The 23104-nt window shown below is 40.7% G+C and overlaps 1 protein-coding gene across 2 annotated transcripts in view; it reads left to right on the forward strand.

Annotated features, from left to right (window-relative positions):
• Positions 1–15478, forward strand: part of cdh8 (cadherin 8) — an 89429-nt gene extending 73951 nt beyond the window's left edge. Inside the window, exons 7-11 of one of the 2 annotated variants that reach the window (XM_061068204.1) lie at positions 7007–7143; positions 9755–9876; positions 10590–10707; positions 14572–14823; positions 14985–15478. In XM_061068204.1, the coding sequence (XP_060924187.1) occupies positions 7007–7143; positions 9755–9876; positions 10590–10707; positions 14572–14823; positions 14985–15478 (1123 nt within the window). The remainder of the gene's footprint in view (positions 1–7006; positions 7144–9754; positions 9877–10589; positions 10708–14571; positions 14824–14984) is intronic. The other variant, XM_061068205.1, reaches the window with a different exon arrangement.
• The last annotated feature ends 7626 nt before the right edge of the window (positions 15479–23104 follow it).

Raw genomic sequence — 23104 nt, forward strand, 5'->3', positions numbered from 1 at the left:
ATGTCAAGTGTGTTCTTTGTGGGGGGATGAGATGAAACAAACTATTGTCATGAAGGGGCTTAATATGATGCATCACCCTCACCAAAAGACTGTTTGATTTTTACTTGGGGCCGGGCTTTAACTCTGAGCTCTCGGGTGATAAAATGATTACAGTCTGGAAGATTTTAATCCTGCACATATACTGGCCAGCAGAAGGCTGCAGCCACAATAAGGCCTCTTACAAGCTCACAAGACTGTTGTAAATAATGGAGAATCCAGTGTAAAGCTCCGCCAGTCAATAAACCTAATATTTATACTTTACAAACTTAGTTTGTTGAACACACAGGGAACTAACAATTATATGCATTATTGAACAATCTTGTAGAGTATTCTATAAATAATTTGTTCAGAAAATTGTGGAAATCACAATTTCCCAGAGTGAAAGTTGTTTTCTTTTGTTTGACCTGACACACTGTTCAAAGACACTTTTGTAACTTAAAAACAAAAGTCCAGTAGCCTATGGATAGAAAATGTAATTGAACGAATTTGTAAAAAGTAATTTTCTAATGAAATAAGCTTGATATTGCTTCAGTTGGACTAAAATAAGAATTCTTTAGTTGAGGCAACACAGTTTTTTATTTTCTTTCAGGCTAAAAATGTTTTATTTAAAAGTCAGTCGACCACCACAATGTGATACAAATAAGAAAAAGATTGTCATATCGTCCAACTGGAGAAGCTGCAAATATATTTTTATTAAAAATTATAGGAAAGAAATACAGGATTTTGCAATCATTTGCAAATGTTTTTTTTTATTTTAGATGACTATCTTATTGCTGCTGCTCTAAATACATAAACAATGCTGTATTATTGAAAATACACCTTCTGTCTGTGAAACTGCTAACTTCATCAGTAATAGGCCTTTATATATATATATATATATATATTTGTTAAAGGTTTGTCAAGGAAACAGCAGTTGCAGCACATGCAGGGTGCTGGTCTTCACACTTGTAGTAGCTGAAAATTAAACTAATCATCCTGCAATTTTCCTCTTCCGCCTTCTGTCCTTTTTCTCAGCCTTTTTTTTCCTTCTCTCTTTTATCTTCTACTTGGTGGTTAACAAATTGGAAGGAGAAGGGCCTCCCATAAAGCAAGCTGCAGAATAGATCGAAAGTGAAGGAGTGGTGGCAGTAATAGCAGCATCAGTGTGAGCTGATCACCATCTGGACAAGCTCTCAAGTCGGGCGCTCTGATTAGAATCGCTCTCCCGTCTCAATCAGCCCCTCCAGCCGGACCAGACCAAACCAGTCTGAGTTGAAAAACCACTCGGGGCGAATGCTCTGGTGGGCTCCCGCGTCCTCTGCACTCTGGAGACAAACAGCCCCTTAGCTGTACTTAATTCATCCAACCAACAACATTTCAGGTGCACTCCATGAATTACTCCGTCAGTATTGCTTCTCTCTGGAGCCTGTGTTCTGTCGTTTTCTACCTGACTGATCACAAATAAAAAGCAATGTGACATCTGGCAGTCACTGGAGCTGTCTGGCACGAACGGCTGGATTTCATGGAATAGCTGTGGCTCTATTCTTTTTTCCAAAATATAGATAATTTGACAAGCAGTGCCAGATTTTACAATTTTTTGGGGTTTACAGCTTTGTCTTTGTTCTCTTTCCTTATTCTTTTCTTTTTTTTATTGTTTGGATCTGTGGGGATGTAATAGAATTCGGTAAAGCTTGTTTCTTTCTGCAGGCTTTCTTATGTTGTTTTAGCACAGCTGACAGCTCACATACTGCACATGGTAATACAAGCACTCATGTAAAAGCGATGGCTTTGGAATTAATGGAAATTTAATGTCAGGGAGGCACGGGGCCCCTACTCCCCTATTTTTTATTTTTGATAATCTTTTTTTTACTTCGGACTCTAACGGAAAATCACCGCCCTGTTAAAAAAGGCCTGAGATCCAACCTGAATAAAAGTCGCTTTAAAACACCACTGGTCAGCATTCAGGGGACAGCAAAAATTAGTTCTACATCAGTGATGCTCCCGGAGGAATTACTGACCTAATAACAAGCGGGAATGTCACACAGGCATTTTGTTCTCTGTGTAAAAAAAAACAACTTGTTCTTGAGCTTTTCACCTCTTCTTTCCCGAGCTTGCACAGGCACTCAGTCATTCAGACGCACACAATCGCACATATTTAACTCTAACGGACACAAAACCCAGCACCCGCTATCACACATATGTGAAACGACTGCGACAGCAGTTCAATCAATGGTTCGTACTTTGGAACCTGAGCAATATATTTGGTTGATATTGTGCAATGTTTAAATATGAGAGTATATATGCTAGTCAATAAAAAGAAATGTATAAAAAACATTTATTTTATTTTATTTATTTATTTTACTTTTAGAATTTCACCACCAGAGAGCACTAATGACTTTATTTTTCACGCATATTTTCTCAATTTTAAATGTAACGTTTAATGGAAGAAAAAGAATATTTTCACTAATGGAAATGGAAATTTACAAGCCGTGAAACACACCTCTAATCAATTTAATACGCTCAGGAGTTTTGTTAATCTGCTTCCACTGAATCTACACATTAGCTGAGGCGGCTACGAGGGAAAAAGGGTTTTCAAAAATCATTTTTTAAAACTCTCTACATAGTAGCATGCCTAACATCAACCAATTTTTATTTTGTATACTGTTATATTTTTTGTGGAACCTATGTGATGCACAAATGTGACAAAGATGACTTGAACTGAAAGGATCGTGAATTTTTGTTGGTAATTGTCGGTCAAAATGGCCAAAAAAATAATATTTGATATAAAATGTTGTTCATTGAAATTATTAGTAATAAGTGAATATATTATATATACTTCAACTCTGACTGACTTCCAGCGTCCCTAGTGTGTAATTTACAATCCAAGTCTTTTTAATCAACTCTTGTCTGCTACTGATACACATCCTCCTAAAATGTGAGTTCATTTAAATTTGTATTAAACAAACATGTTTTGTTATTTAGATGTTTTCCCGTTTCTATCAGCTTCTGGTGTGATCGGCAGCCTCTTGATCATACTTACCTTGTGTATCTGTCGGTTGTTGAACTTGCTGTCTTTGTCTAGTTTCTCTGCTTTTTCGATCGTCTGCCCCCGTACTGATGGGTTTCACCCATGTCCAATTACATCTGTCTCCCTTGTGTATCTGGTCTCTGTGCTCCTGGTCCTTTTTTGTCAGTTCTTCTCCTCAGTTTGACCTCATGCTTTTGTTTAGCTCTTTCGTCTTTTAAGGTTTGGATTTTCTGTCATCCTGTCTGCCTGTTGACCAGAGCAACTGTTAACCTGAGAATCAAATCATTTTTTTCATTGGATGTATATGCCTTTGTCCTGGCTCCATCTAGGGTCCTAAGATCCTAAACGTAGAGCAGCATCAGAGGCTGAGAAATAAACAATTTAGCGTTCGTGTAACACTGTTGCATCAGGTCAGTCTTTACCTCTCGCTTGCAGTGATACTGGCTCTTACTCAGCAGAACCTTGCTCCTCACACACGTCTCTCAGCCTGGGCCTGGGCGAGCAGCTTAGCGGGCAGGCTGACACTCGTCTGAATCTGAGTTGTTTTCATTGTTTTGATCCAGGTAACTGCTACAGCTGTGCTCGCTTTAATGTCACTTACCTCACTCGGGTTGTCAGACGATGTCAGAACCGCAATTTCTGAAACTTTTGTGAGCGCAGAGAGCCCGAAAAAAAAAAAAAAAAATACATGTCCCATGATGCATTTTACCTTCCAGATGTGAATCGTAGCGAACTGTTATTCATTTAACCTCCTCATGTGGTTTTACCAGAAAAACATGAAGGGTTATTAATGCATATATTGTATCTCATGCTCCTGGAAACTCATATTGGCACTGGCCTCTAATGCAGCCGTTTCTTACTATACATGATAACAGTGATCCAATGAGGTTTACACATTTATAAAGTTACCTTGTTTTTTTATAACTTTAATACAGGACATACAGCTGGTGTTTAAACTGATGATAAATGTGTTAGCAATCACACTCGTGCCTCCTTTAAGCAAATTTGAAGCCGTTGTCTCTTCCTGACATTAATCAATCTGGCCAGATATCAATAAAAAAAAATTCTCCACCGATATTTTCCTCTGCGTTTGGGTCTCTGGTCCACATGCAAACAGCGTTTTAAGTCAGGACAACAAAGAATGCCAAATTTCCAGTGCAGATTTTCAAAAACTCTGTTTTCTGTGTATCTGTGTGTACATGTTGAATGGAGAGTGGGAAACAGACTTCATATCTCACTTTACACATGCTCACTGTTGCTTTGTGTGATTAACATGCGCCAGAAACAACAGCAATGCCGGCTATAACTTCTATAACTATGTATTTTTTGGGGGCTTTTGGATTATATTTTGAGAGACCTAGCGGTTAAAGGGGGGCAGAGAAAGTGGGGGACAACACGCAGCACCGGGCCACAGGTCGGAATCCAAACTGGGCCGCTGCACCGGCGTGTAGCCTCATTGGGGCGGCAGCTCACGCCCCATAACTTCTGGTATTTGATGGATTGTGTGAGAAAGTGGAGAAAACCACTTAATACCCGATATGTGATGAGAAAACCTTCGATGGCCACAAGTGATCACCAACACTCTAACAGAGAAGAATTCCGGGTCCCGGTTTGAGTGACAAGTCATCTGTGTCAAAGGCAGTGCACAGACACCACATCAATGCAATGTCATATGGAATCATAAATGAAAGAATAAAAACAGAAGAGCAATCTCACTGATTACAGCCTATACTTTTGTTTTTTTATGCACGGAGGACTTTATGTCACACTGACACACTCTGGGCAGCATATTATGTTTGTTATTTATGGAGGCAGACTGTTCCTAGATGCCAGTTGCATCAGAGGTACTCTGCTGTGAGATATTTGGCACAAACAGAGTCTACGTGATGTTTAACTGTTAGACTCGAGGTCAGTCCAATGACGTTTAAAGGCTCGTGAAAAGTACAGACACACACGGACACGCGCACGCATTTGCACACATCACACTCAGGAAACGCTGTGCACGTATACAGTGCTGGATATCATTTTTTTTTATTTGCTTTTAATTCTTTTCACATCACGCTGTCAGTTTGAGTGACAGGTGGCAGAACATTTCAGGGTCTGTCTCCCGCTTCCACGTGAGGCTGTCAGAGTCTGACTGGGATCCACTCTGTCTGCAGGAGAGAGGCCGCTCCCAGGTGGTTTGCTGCTGTCTGCCTGTCTTGAAAGTGCTCTGCGTCTGCAGGGCAGGAGAGAAAGAGAAAGGAGGGGGGCGGGGGGGGGGGGGGGGGGGGGGTCCTCGTGGACCTCTCCCAGCCCGGCGTCTAGAGGATTTTACACCATTTCATCTCAAAAATGGAAATGTCACGGCTCGGTACATCTCCCCAACAATTGGAATCTGGGCCAGTGGTTTATTTATTTCATTCCCTTCCAAGCAGCACTCGCCTTCCTATCAATTGTTGTTGTTGTGACTTTGTCTTTTTCTGTTGCTCTTTCTCTAGTCTCCCTTTTCACCTCTCTGTACGGCTTTCCTTCCTCCCTGTCTCGCTCTTCTTTCTCTAATATAAATACTCCAGGGCTCCTGCCAACAGGTCGGCACTGATAGGGATGAGCGGTTCCACTGCGGGACCCAGAGTTAGGAAGGGAGGGAGACGGGGTGAGCAGGGCGCCTGGTGGCTGAGGGATGTCTGTGTGTGGGGAGCAGGGTCTGGTCTGACATAAAAAGAAGGAATAAAATGGATGGGGTGATTGGATTGGGTAGAAGCTCGAGACCCAGCTGGATGGAAAAGAAAAAAGAAAAGTTTCTGTTAGTGAGTAAGAGGGGAAGAGATTGTGAGGGAGGATGTGAAAGCGAGCCAGACCGAGCGCGATGGAGAGAGAGAGAGGAACAGGGACAGTTTGTCCTGGAGGTATGGAAACACTTGTGCGCCACACGGGTGTAATTAGCTCACGTGAATCACAGCGTCCTTGTGTTTTGGTCGAGGAGGATGTTTGTGACAGCCGCACATAAAGGCTAATGAAATGTGTGAAACCAAAGGTGACCCGTAATGACAGATTTCTTTTTTTAACTCCCTTTCTGTGTGGGCTCGTCCCAAGAATTTGGCGCTGCGCGTGTTGCAACATGAAAGAGCGATTTCACAGCTCCGAGTTGCATCGGAAAATTCCCTTTTATGTGCATTCCAATTTCATGCCCGCTGCTGGAGTTTCTTACAGGGTAGTTTTATGTCTTGCCACCGTATTTTCGAGACCGTACAAGTCCCCAAAAACATGTAATAAAAAGAATCAGTGTGTCACAGGCAGGGTCGCACAGAAATAGAATCAAGAAAAGATATGTTTTTTTTTCAAATTTGACTTTGAAACAGTTTTTAATCATTTCAGACATGAGCTGCTTTATTGACAAGTACATATAAATTGCAATAAGATAACAATCATTTTGTCTCCTGTTATGCAAGGTCACACATGACAGTCACTGAATCACTTCCATTACATTCACCAGCACACACACACACACACACACACACACACACACACACACACACACACACACACACGCAAACACACACATACACCCATTCCACACAATGCTGTCCTAACTCATTAATGCAAAGCCTCTGGGAGCCATTGAGTGTTGACAGAGCCCAAACAGGGTTAACAACACCCCATCTCTCACCCTGACATGACATGTTCGAGTGGTCTTTTTTTTTGCAGGAAGGGGACGTCAATATGATTGAGACAGGGGGGGGGGGGGGGGGGCTTCTTGGACCTAATCGGGCTCTAATGCCCCCTGCTGCTCATGTGAAGCCTGTTGTTCCTCAGATGATGATCATTGATTTCCGACTCTTTAAATGTGCACTAATCTATAGGTTCCTCCTGATGGATGTGGGTCTGTTAGCCACAGCACCCGAGGGTCCGACTAAAGATGCTTTCGCCGTCGGGAAACGAGTTTTGGCTCAAATTTCAGTTGATCTGTTGTCTTTGCAGATACTTCATCGATCGGCACACGGACCTGGAGCGCCAGTTTAACATCAACGTGGACGACGGGAAGATCACGCTGGCCAAGCCGCTGGACCGGGAGACAGACATGTGGCACAACATCACAGTAACCGCCACAGAAGTCCGTAAGTAACCTCAGACTAAAGCTGCTCTCCCGCCCTGCTGCGCACATGGTTCCTCATGAATTGTAATGTCCTATTTTGGAAATCGGCGCGCGGCTGACATTCGTTGGCACGCATGTTTTAAAAAATCGAGAGCTGCGGGAGGACACGTAGCGATATCTTCTTCCTCTGAGCTACTCCATGGTTGGGCTCAGTCAAAGGAATCACTGACCTGCTGCACACAATCCTCTGTTCAGTGCAGCGCTTTGTAAACCAGCCCCCTTTTTAATCGCTCCAACAGTATGGCACAAACAATTAGCATTTGAATCCAGGGAGGCATTAAATACGTTAATTTGCTGAGTTTTGATTGAATTAAACAGCTCAGTAGTCAATTTGTGGAAGTGCAAGAACATTAAGACGTATCAAATAAACAGTTTTAAAGACATGCTCCGGAGTGGATTGCCCCAATGCCAGCATCCATTACAGATTAAAGAACATCTGCGAACCGCAAAACTCACTGACTACGGAGAAAAATCTTGCCGGCAGAGCTTCAGCCACCACATACAACAGCTCAAACCATATGTAAGGCTTTATTTGCATACAGATTGTTTCGGGGGGGCTGTATGTCGTGATAAAGCTTAATGTACCCCTTAAGGCTATTGGAATAGAAATTTACACAGCTTGGAACTTCTTTTTCCACTGTCCTTTTTTCCGCTCTCTCTCTCTCCTTGTCTCTCTGTCTCTTCCTATATCAATCCCTTTCCTTCCTTAATCATAGGAAACACAGATTAATTGTCAGAACAAATGAACGACCAAACATTGTTTGTTGGCCGTGCAGCGCAGACAAATCCCACCATGGTAGCAGCCCGTTGGAGGAATTGAACGTGTCTCGTTTGATAAGCCGGATGCCTTGTCATGTCTGCCACCCATACATTTAAAGTGTGTTTTCATGCCTCTTGGCAAAGTAACTGTGGCTGGAGATAGTGGCGTCTCTGGGAACACCTAATAGGAATTTGCCAAAATAAATATGGCAGATTTGCTATTCTTCACAAGCGGGGAGGGGAAGCCGGTGTCTTCTCTGGCGTGAAGAGGAATATATGTGTTCCCCCAGTTCTGTCCCGATGCCATTTGCCACCCAAACGGGGACGCGTTCTGCCGCCTCGCATCAGTTGACATCTGACTAATCAGATTCTATTCCCTGTCTGCTGCTGCTGGGGGAAAGTCACTTTTGCAGAAGGTTGGACTCGGTCTCGCGCTCTCCCTCTGCCCTAATCCATCTACGCTGTCTATCAGACTGTCAATTTCCAGTCCCCTCACTGCTTACCTCTTTCTCAACCCGTCGCCAGGTCCGCCGGAGGTCTTTTGTTTCCTGGGACATCTTGTCTGCATGTGCTGTTTTTATTCAAAAGAAGAAAAATAGAACATGACTATTTGCTTGTAAGAGAAATACAGTTATATGGCATTTTCAAGCAGATACGTTTACATCCATTTGCTCTTCTCTTTTCTCTCCAATTTTCTCTTAGGATATCTTCGATAAATATGATGTCTTCGAACAGCTGATTTAATTGATCATAGGAAATTGTATTTTATAATGACCATTTAAACACTGTTTAGTTTTCAAACCAGTTTTAAACCCTATGGCCATCCAGATTAATTTGATTAAATATCGACTGTTTTCCATATGAGAGCCTCCCTCCTTGGGAGATCATAGGTTTATGTCCAGAACATCAAAACGATGTATTTATGGTCATCACATGTCATATAAAGTCCTATAATGTGTCTGCAAGGCCCTCCATAAAACCTTACCACCGTAGTGACACAGCCTTGTTGTGTCCACATTAATTGATAATTGCTTTAAAAGTTGGCATCTGGCACCTCTGATTAATAAATACAACAGTGTATGTGGACTCTCGAAAGGGACTGTCAATTACCACCTATGAATAATTCTAATCAACTAATCTAATCTTACTAAATAGCCTTTTATTGTCTTTTTAGACTTCAGTTACCAATGACTCATTAATATGCATGCTTTAACCCTCATGTTTTAAACATTGCAGTGTACAGGGGATTTTCAAAAGGCACTTTGAATGGATTTTTTTTCTCTCTCTCCCTCTTCTTTTCGGTTGACTCGAATCCTGTTTTGCATCGCTGATACCAGCTGAAACGTAGATTGATGTGGCTTATCATCTGTCCTCCCATCAGCTCAGGAAATGAAGGGAGAAATAAAGATGGAAAATAAAGGAAATTAAAACTAGGTCACAGAATTTACCTGGGAGTTCATGCGTAACCTTGTTCTTTTTGTATACTTTTCTCCCGGTTATATGTTTTGCTCACTGTCTTTTATCTTTGTCTTTTTTGCTTTTCTTCTATCTATCTATCTATCTATCTATCTATCTATCTATCTATCTATCTATCTATCTATCTATCTATCTATCTATCTATCTATCTATCTATCTATCTATCTATCTATCTATCTATCTATCTATCTATCTATCTATCTATCTATCTATCTATCTATCTATCTATCTATCTATCTATCTATCTATCTATCTATCTATCTATCTATCTATCTATCTATCTATCTATCTATCTATCTATCTATCTATCTATCTATCTATCTATCTATCTATTATAGGAAATCACAGTCAGATATCAAGGGCAATTGTTGCCATCAGAGTTATGGACATAAACGACAATGCCCCCGAATTTGCCACTGAATACGAGGCCTTTCTGTGTGAAAATGGAAAACCCGGACAGGTAAGTGATCTATCACTTTCCTCTGCTCTCTCTCTTCCTTTCTTTCACTCTCTTTCCTCCCCTCTAATGATTGGCCACAGTGAATTATAGCCTATTTATTTCACTGGGAAACTACAGAGGTGGGAGTGCGGTCCTGTTTCCCTGCAACAGTCCTCCCCTGACACTGTGTGCGCAGAGCAAAGGGGGAATGAGAGCAGTCAGGATTGATCAGAGTGGATCATAATTCAAGACTGTCTTTCATGTCTTCCTCCAGATGGCACAATACGTCCCTTAGCCAAAATTCCTGGATAAGTACTTAGCATTCTCCTTCTCATCAATCGACCTCATTCAGGGGACCTGCGTACGTACAATAGGGAGCTTTATTGAAAGGTGGAGGGAAAAAAAGGGAGGAACTGAAAAAAGAGAAACTGTCCTGCAGGGCCTGAATTCTAATTTCCAATCAATCATAAAGACATACGGCCCGATAAGACCTATGATGACAGATTAACAGATAGAGCCAGGAGCTGGAAAGTGTGCCAGACTAGACAGGACCTCATTGATAATAATCTCAAACTCCAGGAATGAATAGGGCATATATTTCATCGGGTGTGATCCAGCCAGTATTACACTGAGGCAATCCTGGGTGGCAAAAACAAAGTAATGAATAGGCTGCCTCCTCTAATGGCTCTGAATCCTCCTCTGTAAATCTCCTGGTCTCTCTGTTTTCAACACAGGTGATCCAGACTGTCAGCGCAGTGGACAAAGACGACCCGATACAAGGCCATTACTTTGACTACCGACTCGTCCCGGAGATGCTCAACAACCCCAACTTCACCATCAAAAACAACCAAGGTAGGAGACAAAAGAAAGAAGGAACACGGAGCAGCAGCAGCTCTTTTGTGGCAGATTGACTGAAGTTTCTCTAAATTTCTCCAATGGCTTTCCAGTCCAATCTCTTACCCGCGGCATGTTAGCCGTACTGGAGATGAAATCTGGTGGATCAGTGTAGCTCACAATTAGCAGATGTGAAATTGTCTGGACACCGGCTTCTTTTTACTCCCCAGTGCGTTTTGAGGGAAACTAAATGAATGGGATCCAAATGGCTTTTCCTGGTAGTCTTGCAGCTCAATGTAGGATGACTTCCTACGAGCTGTTGCAGCCTGGCAGATGGTACTAAATTTATCTACTAAATACTCTCATCGGTTTATTTGCCGTTTCCCTCTTGTGTTCATCCAATTCCTACTCTCCTTCAACCCTCTCCATACAATGCTTTGAACAGGCTGTGTGCTCATCATGACGTTGTGTAATGTTTTCAGCTCAAGGCAAGAAATCTTCATATGGTACTGGCCTTCTGTTTCGACACAGAGCCTGCAGGCTAACTTACTGCAGGAGGAGGAAGGAGTCCTTAAAAATCAGGTCATCAACTTGACTATATCTTTAGACAAAAAAACAAAAACCTTTAACTTTTTATATAGGTACATTAGCAAGTAGGAGGAGACGTGCAATAACAGCAGGGAATTCAAAGAATAGCTTGGCTAGGTATACTGAGACCCCATCTGAGACATAAAACGATGATTATAGGAAAATAAAATCTATTTCCTGTAACATACAAAAACATTTTCAGAAAATCTTGAGTCCAAATGAAAGGCTATAAGGACATAACATGCTCAGATTTGCTGGATCAACATGGAAATACAAGAGGGTGCCTGAACCCTGCCCTTTTGTTTAAAGGACATTTAATAGTTTCCTAAAATGATAATACTGACAAACAGATTCACAAGTAGCTCTACATTAGTTCGAAAAGCAAAAACGTCGCATTTTCACTTGCCTGAAACCAAAGTAATTATGTGTTGTGGTTCAGCTCTGTATATTACATACCACGAACAACCACTTAGTGATAATACCAAACAGAGGAAAGAAGCCCATCGTACCATATCCCCCAGCACTTCAGTGTCTATTTCTATCTGAACGGGCAGCTGTGGGAGACACTTCATTGAAGAGCAGCAGGTGCATGTGAACCTCTGTGTGCTGACGTTGTTTGCGATGATCAATCTAATTGTAGGGATCGCACAATGAAGAGGTTAGGGGGTTGCCCTCGGGGGGGAACATTTTCTGAGTTTCTGACCAGCGTCAGATATTGAAGAGTCTGGCATGTGCGCTGCAGGAGAGTATTCCATTGTGAGTACTAACAGTGAGTGTAATGTCAGAAATTAAACAATTTCCCTTGTATAAATTGAAAAATTAACTCATAAGTGACTTGATTTGCACTCACTAGAGAGAAAACCTCTGCAGAGGCCCAACAGTAACTTTACATTTTAATCAAGCTACACACTCAAATATCTTTTTTTTCCTAAATGTGGCAGATTTTTTTTTTTTCAACATATAGTCCTTTGGGAAACAGTGACAATTTTGAAAAAACTGCAAATTCCTAGGGGCCACTCCTGATCAGGGTCTACACCAAAATGTAATGGTGTCTTGCATGACCAATTCCACATTCTTCCACCAGGTTTCATGAAAACCTGCAAATCCTTGTTCAAATCAATAAACTGAATGGATTTGCAGCTGTAGTCTTGGTCTGGGGTGACAGTACCTTGCTGTGTCCCGTGACAGCAAACCTTTGCTCTGTCACTGACATTACTGAGTCAGTGACAATGACTCGTCCCTACTAATGCTAATGTTGCAAAAAATGTCATGTTTTTGCATGTTCCTGTAATTGTAACTTGTGGCAGCAGTGGCTGCTGTGTACTAAAAGCCAATAAGACTCATTTTGAAGGAGAAGTGGAATCGTGTTGTCTCTTTTACAGCACATAGGCTTGTGATTTGCACCAAAAGACAGAAGAGAGACATTTCTTAGTTTCCTGAAGGCACCACATTGGGTCTGTACTGTAAATCAGTCTTTGAACCAAAAGTCTGGTGCTACACACATCCTGCAAATATCACTATAACTCAAATAACATTTTAATTGGGATAGTCTTTTTTTCTGTTACAATTTCCATAGCTTTGCTTTAATTGTGTTAGTGTCGCGAAAGAAAACATAATAATACAAAAAGTACCCAGCCTTCCTGGTCAGAGGTTTGGAAGGCAAATTAAGATTTATAATTATGTTTGACTGCAAAAAGGAAAAACTTTTGGAGTTAGAATGGAAAAGCAACTTGCTGAAATATGTGATATGGCATCAGCACATTCTCTTAAGCTGTTTGAGTGGTTGATAAATAAGAACACATGAGAGCAATTATTTCAGGTTTATGTTTGGCATTCACAGGGAAAACTGCGCCACTTTCATTTGAACTTGCACAATAAAACTGCAGATGTTACCACATGCACTCAATGAGTGGTGTAAAGAAATCAGACACACTTAGTGTGGTAAGAGGTTGTAATATTCATCCATTAGTAGGCAGTAATTGATTCAAATTCACCTTAACAATAGTGAGCATTTGTATGCTTCTTCCAATCCATTGGTATTATGTTAATAAGTGCCATTTAAGTCCTACTTGTTTGGCATTTATAAATTAACTGTGTGTAGTCACTCACAATCTTCAGGGACTTCTGAAGTTCGGAAAGTTATCACACTGTTTTGTCACTTCTGCTGTCACTCCTGTCATTTGGAGCCTCCCACATTTTACATTATTTATAGCAGAAGGCTTATTCAAATGAGCCTTTTCTTTTCTCATGGTGAGAATTAATATTTCAATGTACACAGTGTTTTCACCAGAACCCATCAGTCACTAGATGAAACACTGTTAATGTGCCCTAATATATAAAAGATAGTAAAAAAGCAGTCTGGAGACTCGGGGTGAGTTCATTCTGTTTGAAGGTTATCGACATAGCAGTTTTCTAGCTGTAGCAAGAAATGTTTAATTCTATTTTTTTTTATTATCAATAGTTGCCAGAAAAAGAGAAGATGACCCTTATTTGAGGACAAGCCCTGACGCTTTACTGTCATTGATACTTGCACTACTGAGTGGCCCAAATGAAATGGGACACATTGGTACTCGCAAAGCAAAGCGAACCACTTTGTGGCAGCACTCGTAAGAAAATAAATCTGAGCCTATGTTCCCATCAATTACAGATTGTGCAAAGCAAACTTTTTATCATGAAGCATTCTATTGAGTTTGCTCTGTGAACTCGGCCAGTTTCAACATAGCCTGTCTCTCCACAGCGTATATATCAGCAGATCCATGTTCCTCCCTTCATGACATTGTAACCACCTGCTGTGAGGCAAAGGTTAGACTATCAGAAATCTTGTACATTTTCCATAAGATCAGCAGGAGTAGAATCTTATGGGAATGCAAGTGTTTGATAATTTGAGCAGGGTAAGAAGAGCCGGCTAATGAGCAGACAGCTTCACAGAAGTGCCATCAAAGAGCAGCTGGCACCTTTCTGGGTCGACATGTGCCATCTCCTAAGTCAGTGTCGCCTGCCATGGTCTCCTCATTTCTCCAGCTTTCAAAGGGCAGCGCAAAATCGGACATGCCTTTCTTCGGAATTTCCAAATTGGGTTGTCAAGAAAAAGAGAAGGTGGCTAAAATCCATCTACTATACGAGAAGGCTAAAAACCCTTAGTGACGATTGATGTGAAATGAGTTTAGCCTCATCCTGCACTGATCTTCACACAATTTAACATATGGGACTTCAGTGTGTTGCCACCATGAATATGAATGGCTTTCTACCACATTCTCACCAAAATCCATCTCTGTCTTTACCTCTCTCCAACAGACAATTCAATCAGTGTTCTAGCCAAGCATGACACTTTCCGACGACAGAAACAGGAGGTGTACTTCCTGCCAATCATTGTGACAGACAATGGGAATCCACCAATGAGCAGCACCAACACCCTGACCATTCGGGTCTGTGGGTGCAGCAAGGACGGCATTGTGCAGTCTTGCAACGTGGAGGCCTACGTCTTACCTATCGGCCTCAGTATGGGAGCTCTCATTGCCATCCTGGCCTGCATCATACTGCTGTTAGGTGAGGTATATTTTTGTTTCATAATTATTCCATTTACAGATGTGGATGATGACCTTCATATATTTGTACAGACTGACAATCCACAGCTTGACCTGGACTTCTTCCTTGTGTCTTTGTTTCTATCTTTCTGTCTTCCCTTTTTCTGCCTTTCTTTCTCACAGTAATAGTAGTACTATTTGTCACCTTGAGGAGACACAAGAATGAACCTTTGATAATCAAGGATGATGAGGATGTGAGAGAGAACATCATCCGTTACGACGACGAAGGAGGCGGCGAGGAGGACACGGAGGCCTTCGACATCGCCACACTGCAGAACCCAGACGGCATCAATGGTTACTTGCCACGCAAGGACATCAAGCCCGACCTGCAGTTCATGCCCCGAGCTGGGCAGCACTCAGGCCCCAACGGCGTGGATGTGGATGAATTCATCAACGTGCGGCTCCACGAGGCAGATAATGACGCCACAGCACCGCCATATGACTCCATACAGATCTATGGATACGAGGGCCGTGGATCCATTGCTGGCTCCCTCAGCTCACTGGAGACGGCATCATCAGACTCAGACCAGAACTATGACTATCTTAGAGAGTGGGGTCCACGCTTCAGAAGACTTGGGGAGCTCTACTCAGTGGGCGAGAGTGACCGCGAGACCTGACCTTTGGTTTGTTAGAAAAAAAGACCTTTGAGATTTCCTTTTTCTGTCCACATACTTGTCTATTAAACGCTAGGGGATTTGCTGGCTTTTAGAAACAAGTGTTTAAAAAGACAAAAAAATAAAAAAAGTTAATATCAAGGGAAGCCACTTTTTTGTATTCTTATTAGAGTGAGGTATAGCAGTCGTCATCCACTACGTCAAGCGCATTGTAATTGTTGAGCCAAACAATGTCTTTATTAGGAGATCCATGATTCTTGTGGGGTGTTACTTAGATTCCGTTGTGGAGTGTCTAGCAGTATTTTGGGTATTAGTCATTCTGTGACTGCCAGTAGCAGAAGAACCCTGGTTTTGCTGTTGCCCAATCAAAGGAAATAATGGGTATTATTGTGTTCTCTGAAGCTTGAGTGGACACTACACTCCATTCACAATGGACTGCACGCTGGACTGCAGAAGCTGCAGAGGGACCCTTTGTTTTATGTCTGGCTGCCGAAGCCGCAGCACTGACCAGTGACCAGAAACGAAACGATGAAGAAAAAGCAATATATGGTCTACATTACAATAATGAATGTACGTATGATTTGAAAAAAAGACAAACCAGTATTGGCTTTAAGGTGAATTTGTTATCATTTGATATGTTCTCTGGTGGCCACATTTATAAAGCCCAGAGAGGCTCGCTTTATACAACCCTTTGTATTTACATGCTTCAGGTGTGGGTCGCAAGTGTTATTAGCCTATTAAAGACTGAAATGAAGACAAAAAAGAGAAATGTAGAAACTCTGAGGCCTTCTTTTTACAGAAGCAACATTAAATACAATTGTAATCTACTGTTTTTTGACAAGAGACGTGTTGATTCTTCATTACTGTTGAGTTTTTGTATATTTGTTCTTAAATCATTTTTTTCTGTGCTGACAATTTCCAGTGAGTGTGTTTAGATGATTTCACATTAAGCTGTTTTTCGACCATTAGAACACTATTTCATTACAGCCAATCCTTATCATGAATTTACTGCAGTTGATGACATAGACTAGATGTGAGCAGGCAACAAGAGCTCTACGTTACTGTAACAATGCACATGATCAACTAATTGGGACTGCAGGAAATGGGACCTTTCTGATAACGTGCTAATTCTCTGTAAAATATGTCTCATAATATATTTTGGGGTACAGACAGTGACCGTCTGAGCACAATAGTCAAATTGATACTAGCTACTTGTAGTATGTGACTCCCTCAGAACATCAAATCTCATTTAGCAAGGTTGCATTAGCCCAAGAAAAATGAAGATACGAATCCCGACCATGTGCATATTGTGCTTACACTGTATGATATCAGATAAAAAAGACTTGTACTGTACATAGAGTTACTGCTAACGTCATTAGCTTTCAATGAGGTGGTAGGTTTTGTCTCTGCACGTTAGCTCTTGCACATAATGAGAATCTCAATGGCACTACAGCTGCGTGCATACTCAGTTTGTACTGATACAGTTATATGGCAGTTCTCGGTAGACTAAACAATATATATGGAATAGTCCTACATGCAGATCATATTTTCTACTGTGCTTTAATGCTTATAAATGTGTATGTTCAATTATTTACTCCCTGTACTGTAATCTAAGATACCCTGTATTGTTTCCTACTTTGTGAAATATATTTTTATAAATATTTGTGAATGGGTGTGGTTTCTTATTCAACTATGGTGTCAATGAAAACACAACATGCAGATACAATGATAAAATTATGTTGTTAAAGGACCAATCCACCGAACGGGTTAATTTTTATTTAACTGCACCCGCCCACAGCCGTAAGCTCTGTACTGGACCCAACCCAATACATACCATTACCTTCAAGTCAAATCCAGACCCGTTAACATATGACACGCCACCTGACCTGTCACCCATGATTAAACACACATGCTAGAGACACACTCAATCATCAAAAAGGTTATAGCCTGTGTTTCTGTGAATTGTCGCAGCACCTGTGCTCCTGCAGCTTTCATTATTTGTTTCCTCTGCCACGTTATAATTAGCTTGCGGCTATCAAATGCTAATACACTGTGGCACTTTTTACAAGCAGCAAAACCACTGAAAACATATTAATCACCGGCTACTTCTTTCTTTATGTGATTCATTTGATTGCTCCAGCTTTATTTGCGTTGAGATGAAGGGGTCAAAGGTGGTGTCACAGGCTTTCACAATAAAATAAATCTTTGCAGCTGACAAGGCGTCATAAAAGCTGAATTATGCATCTTGTTGTTTGCAATAAACCAAGAGACGAAGAAGGACAAGAAGCTGATTGAGATGTTAAAAATACAACATAATCACTTTCATATCTGATTTCTCCAGATTAAAAAAATAAATACTTTGATTCTCACCCGCTGCCCGCCTGCTTTCATTAAATAGCTTTAGAAATGTACCCAGATGATGTCATAGGTACAGTATGTCATCAATGTTATTTGAGCTCAGGTTTTTGATCCTGCATTTATAAAGAAAGTCTGTGTATAGAGTCTGAAAGACTCAGGAGTTTGTTACGTCATGGAGGATCTAACAAAAGATGTTGTTGGTTGCATTTGGTTGATGTAGACCTGTAGGTACAAAACTCCAGCCTCGGCATTTGTAACTCAGATTTGAACTGCTCCTTTTTAAATCTGGCTTGAGTCCCCCAGCTTCATGGAAATCCTGTGCTACTGTAAATTGCCCCAAGAGTACCCTGTCTAAAAGAGATACCAGCAGTGTACCCTGCAATACAGTTCTGCTTATTGTGATGTTCAACGGCTTCACCAAAAGCAGTTTGACTGAAAGTGAATACACCACAAGAGTGAGGTGCAACAATGCATAACAGAAAATAAAAATCCTTGATCATCACAGAAAAAAACTCGCCAAGAGAGTCTAAGAGGAGGAAGCACAACTGTAGCGGTCCTCACAACAGCAGGTCGAAAGATCTGAATCTCTCTGAATACATCTGGCAGATTTATGTGTCATAAAACAGTGTGATAAAGACAACAGCCACCCTGTACCGTTATATCACCCAGACTGTTCTTCACTTAGTCACTGAGCATATTCTCACCCTGCACTCCTTGAATACTATTTCAGTCAGTTTCCTCTGTTTTCCTTGATGCTGCGGAAAGAAAATGGAGGTTTAACCCACTCAAAATTCTATTTATTATACCTTTACAGTGCACCTGAAAAGCAGCAACTAGATAAGAAAATGCATCAACTTCAAAAGAAAAAAAAATGTCACATGCTTATCAAGTTCCCTTTCCAGCAGCTCCTCCTTGGCTTGAAAATGTCTCAGATATTGAAAGGCGACGTTTCATCTCTTAAAGTTTATGTTGCTTGCTGAGAGTATATATATTAATATATTATCATAACAGTGAGCCGTGTGAGTTTGACATCATGAAGTTGGGACAAACAAAACTTTTAGGAGGATATAATCGACTATGTCACACTGATAGGAACATAGTAGTCATATAAATATAGTAAAATATGGTCACAATGAATCACTTTCTTCATCACATTCATCATCATCATCTGTTTCTTATCAAAGGAAAAAATAAGGCTTGTGTATTAATCGTAGTTAGTTATTCTAGTCGCACAGAAATTATGTACGAAGGGAAAAACAAATTTTGCATGAAAAATACGTAACTGTGTTAGTTTGGGATGTAAATTGTGATGTTGTGTTGCAATCACACTCATCCGTGATTGTTTTTTATTTTATTTTTATTAGCAAAGATAAGATATCGTGCAATTCCCCCTTTTCTTGCCTCTAATCCTTATTCCTATCTTTATTCCTCTTTGAACAATCTCCTCTTTGTTAATCTGGAAAGATTAGACTTCTGTTCACTTTATCTGATATTGAGGTTTTTCACAAATAACAAAAGCTTTTGATCGAATCAATTACTAACTGTGGCTCAGTGAAGTCAAAGATATAAAATACTATGTCTATATATAGCGCCTGTAGTTCACACACACACACACAGGGATAATGTTATTGTTGATTAATATAGTAGTCACAAACATGAAACACATTTAATGTCAGAAATCAGAAATATCAGAAATCTTATCACATGATTCCACATTGCAACATGCATCCACCTTTTTCCAAACGTGCTGTTGGTGTTTCAGATACATTTGCCCTCTGGGATTAGAAGTCATGTTAAACCTGGTAGCTGCTATCTGTATGTACCTGATCCATTAGTCAAAAATCAGCCATGGAACACATTTTACCCACCGATAGCTCCCGCTAAATGTTAGCACAAATTGTTTTCTGGAATGTGCGACCCCGGGAGGTCAGCGGCTCATTTGTAGTCAATCTCCATGTTCCCCCACTGCTGTGTATGTCTGCAGGTCTGACAGAGGTTGCCTAACTAAACAGTAAATCAAATTATCTTCTCACTTTTGTCACGTAATGGAAGTGTCCCTCGGGTGACAACCTTGCACTTGTTGTTGCCTGCTGATATGTGCCAGATTTCAGAAGGCAGGCCTGTGGCTCTGGCTCTCTTGGTGGAGAAACTGTAATTACTGTTGCCTGGCAGAGATGCCCCCAATTACAAACAAACTTTGGTGCATACAAATTGAGAAAGCGTCTTTCTCCTCTGGATTTTGAGATATGAATATCATGGGTTGAAACCGTCCCACCCAATAATATTTTCATCTTTTTTTTTCCTATTTACCATTGTACTGTTCTCGCGGCTAGATTAAACCCTTTAGGGGGCCCTACAGCAAAAATGAGCTGTGGATCCCAGCTGACTCCCTGTTCCTCTCCCTTTGTATTGTGTATCTGGACCCCTTCAAGGGCCCATCAAACACACAGCATACGGCTTGGCAGATTAATTATATTTTGCCTGAAGGTGGAATTCTACCGGGCCCCAGGTTTGCTGTGCGCCAATTAGTTTCCGGTAATTTGATTAAACACAAATTTCTCATATGCACCATGTAAGAACAGTATCAACATAAGTAATGAGGCTTGTAAAACTAGATTTTCATAGGAGGACACTCTTCAATGGTAGTAAATAATGAATTATTTATATGTTTACTACAGTAGCAGAATCCAGCTCCAAATACATACAAAAATTACATTTGCAAAATGAGTCATTGCAAATCTCTTCCATAGGCCATATGGTAGTTACTGCGTATAATTGACTCCCTGTTGTTACCTGTTTTAATAGCCACATCCTTAAAGAGTATAATGCACATTTTGATAGGAACACTTTTGCCAGGCAAAACAGACCATGTACCTATAACTGTTAGGACCTCCGCTATAAATTAATGAATAAATTACTTTTTTGACGTTTGAACTCTTTTTGGACATTTTTACAATAAAATTTGTTTTGGACATATAATTTATTTTACTTTGGCTTGATTTGTCTTTTTAATTTGAGTCCACAGAAAGAACTGGTGAGCAAGAAATGCGCAAACCTTAAAGCTTCACTGGAGGATGCTACATCAAATGAAATCAACTTAGTCTTAAAACAAAGAAAAAAAATCTCCCTCATCATAGAAGCACGTGATTTCTCTTTTTACCTCATTCATCGTTTATTTTATATCTCAATGTTTCGTCAGCGACGAAAATTCCAACTGGCTGCATGTACATACACATTCATATACATTTCTGTGATTTGTGTGAACAGTCACTTTATAGTCCTGATCCGTTTGTGATTGTGAATGCTCCCAAACTTTGTACTAACTTATCCAACAGTATCTAACTGAAACGTGGTGAATTAGGGGTCTCTTTTTGCCCAGAAGGAAAATATAGCACAACAAATAAACATCTCATCATATGAAGGTCAAACCACGAATCTGGAACCTAACAATGACTATAATTATTTATATATCTTTAATCTAATTTACAGCATTGTTCAGCAAGACTTTGTATTAATTCAAGTTACTTCATTAGCCTCTCCAAACTGTATTAAAAATAATACACCGTGAAATTTCTCTGAGACAAACGGTTTTCTTACCTTTCCTCTCGATAACAAAGTCCCAAGAGAATTTACAAATAAACCAATTTCTTTATTATATGAAATTATTCCCCTCATTATGATTGAACTTATTCAGGCAGGATAACCTTAACGGTAACTTTTTTATAATTAAGTTCCATCAAACAGTGTTTACATGTCTAATTTAGTCCACTTTGATCTTCTGAGGTTGCTGCGAGAAATGTTCCACAACATCACTACAAAAGAAAATCAAAGTAAACAATGCGATCAGGTGAAGATGTACGTAGTGGAATAACTGGACCGGCCTAAACAAAGGATAATGAAAATCATCCATGATTAAAGGCTCACCCTCTCAAAGTTTGTTAAAGACATAGAATTCCAGGGGCCCATATTCTGTGCAGAAAGAGAATCAGTGTAATGGTCTAACCAATCTTGTGTTTGCACCATTGGTCACTGAACCGCCAAACCCCGTAAACACCATATGGTCCCAGCTGCCAGTCGGACTCATTCGGCAAGCAGTTTTCAAAGTTGTGTTGACATGAGGGACAATGTTTCCAACGGTAGTTTCGCAAACTTTGACATCCAGTAAGAGCTTTACTTTTATTTGCGGCCCGTTTCCTCAGCATATGACCTGTAATTAAAATGACAATAGAGACATGTTTTAGTAATGTAGAGGAGAAAGCAAACCAGCGTGACAAATCCAACAGACACAGTTAGTAAGGGAAGACAATGTATCTGTTTACTTAGTCTTTGTTTGTTCCAGCACCCACAGCTGCTGAGCAGGTGGAAATGCAGGTGGGTGGAGGTGGAAGCTCATAGGAACTTTATTGTTCTGGCATTGTAGTGGGTGTAAAGTTATTATTCCAAACAAGTGCGGGCAGGAAAGTAAGTTTTGAAAGCCAGAAATCTGTGCACAAATGCAAGTAATTGTTAAATTATTGGTTTTGAGTTACACCTCTGGCCCTCCCCTGGAGAAAACATTACAATCGCTTTATGTGGAAGGAAGAGGAAAGAAGAGAAAATCAATCCTATTACACCTTTTAATTCAAGACCAGTGCGTGTGTGTGTGTTGAGATTTCAGCAGAGATGATAACTGTTGTTTTGATGCAACACTCACTAACTCAACGGTCCTAATCACGCACCACGTAGTGTGTAATTGACCCCCATCTTGCAGTTAGCATTAATTAGCACCTCTGTTTGTGGACAGCACAGCTGCCAGAATTGCACCATAACTGTCCCGTCGTTTCCACGGTGCACCGCTGTTTCGGCTTCAGCCAAATGACGTCTGGAACCTAAATCCGTTTCCTGAGCCGGCTGGCCCCTTCACAGCTGCACACAGGATGAAGGAATCTTCACCCTGCTGGACGACAGAGCCCGTCTCCTGAGCAGATGCATGGGACTGTCTGTGTGGATAATCTTTGTTTGACACCGCTCTGTTTGACGTTATTACAGCTGGTTACTTAACAGTAACTTCACGGCATCGTGGGATTCCTCTTTTCATTATCTTTTCAGAGAAAGAATCCTGAGTAGACGAGGCGTTTTACCATGATCATATTATATCCTTTTTAAAATCTTATTCCAATGTCTCTGTATGCTCGAAAATGTCCCAAAGTCTTTCAATAACCAATGTTTCATTTAAGGCTACACTGTGGTGCGGTTGTTATTCCTAAATTTCCCTCGGGATCAAGTATCTAT

The sequence above is a fragment of the Limanda limanda genome, chromosome 3 (genome assembly GCF_963576545.1).
Source record: "Limanda limanda chromosome 3, fLimLim1.1, whole genome shotgun sequence".
Taxonomy (NCBI): Eukaryota; Metazoa; Chordata; class Actinopteri; order Pleuronectiformes; family Pleuronectidae; genus Limanda; species Limanda limanda.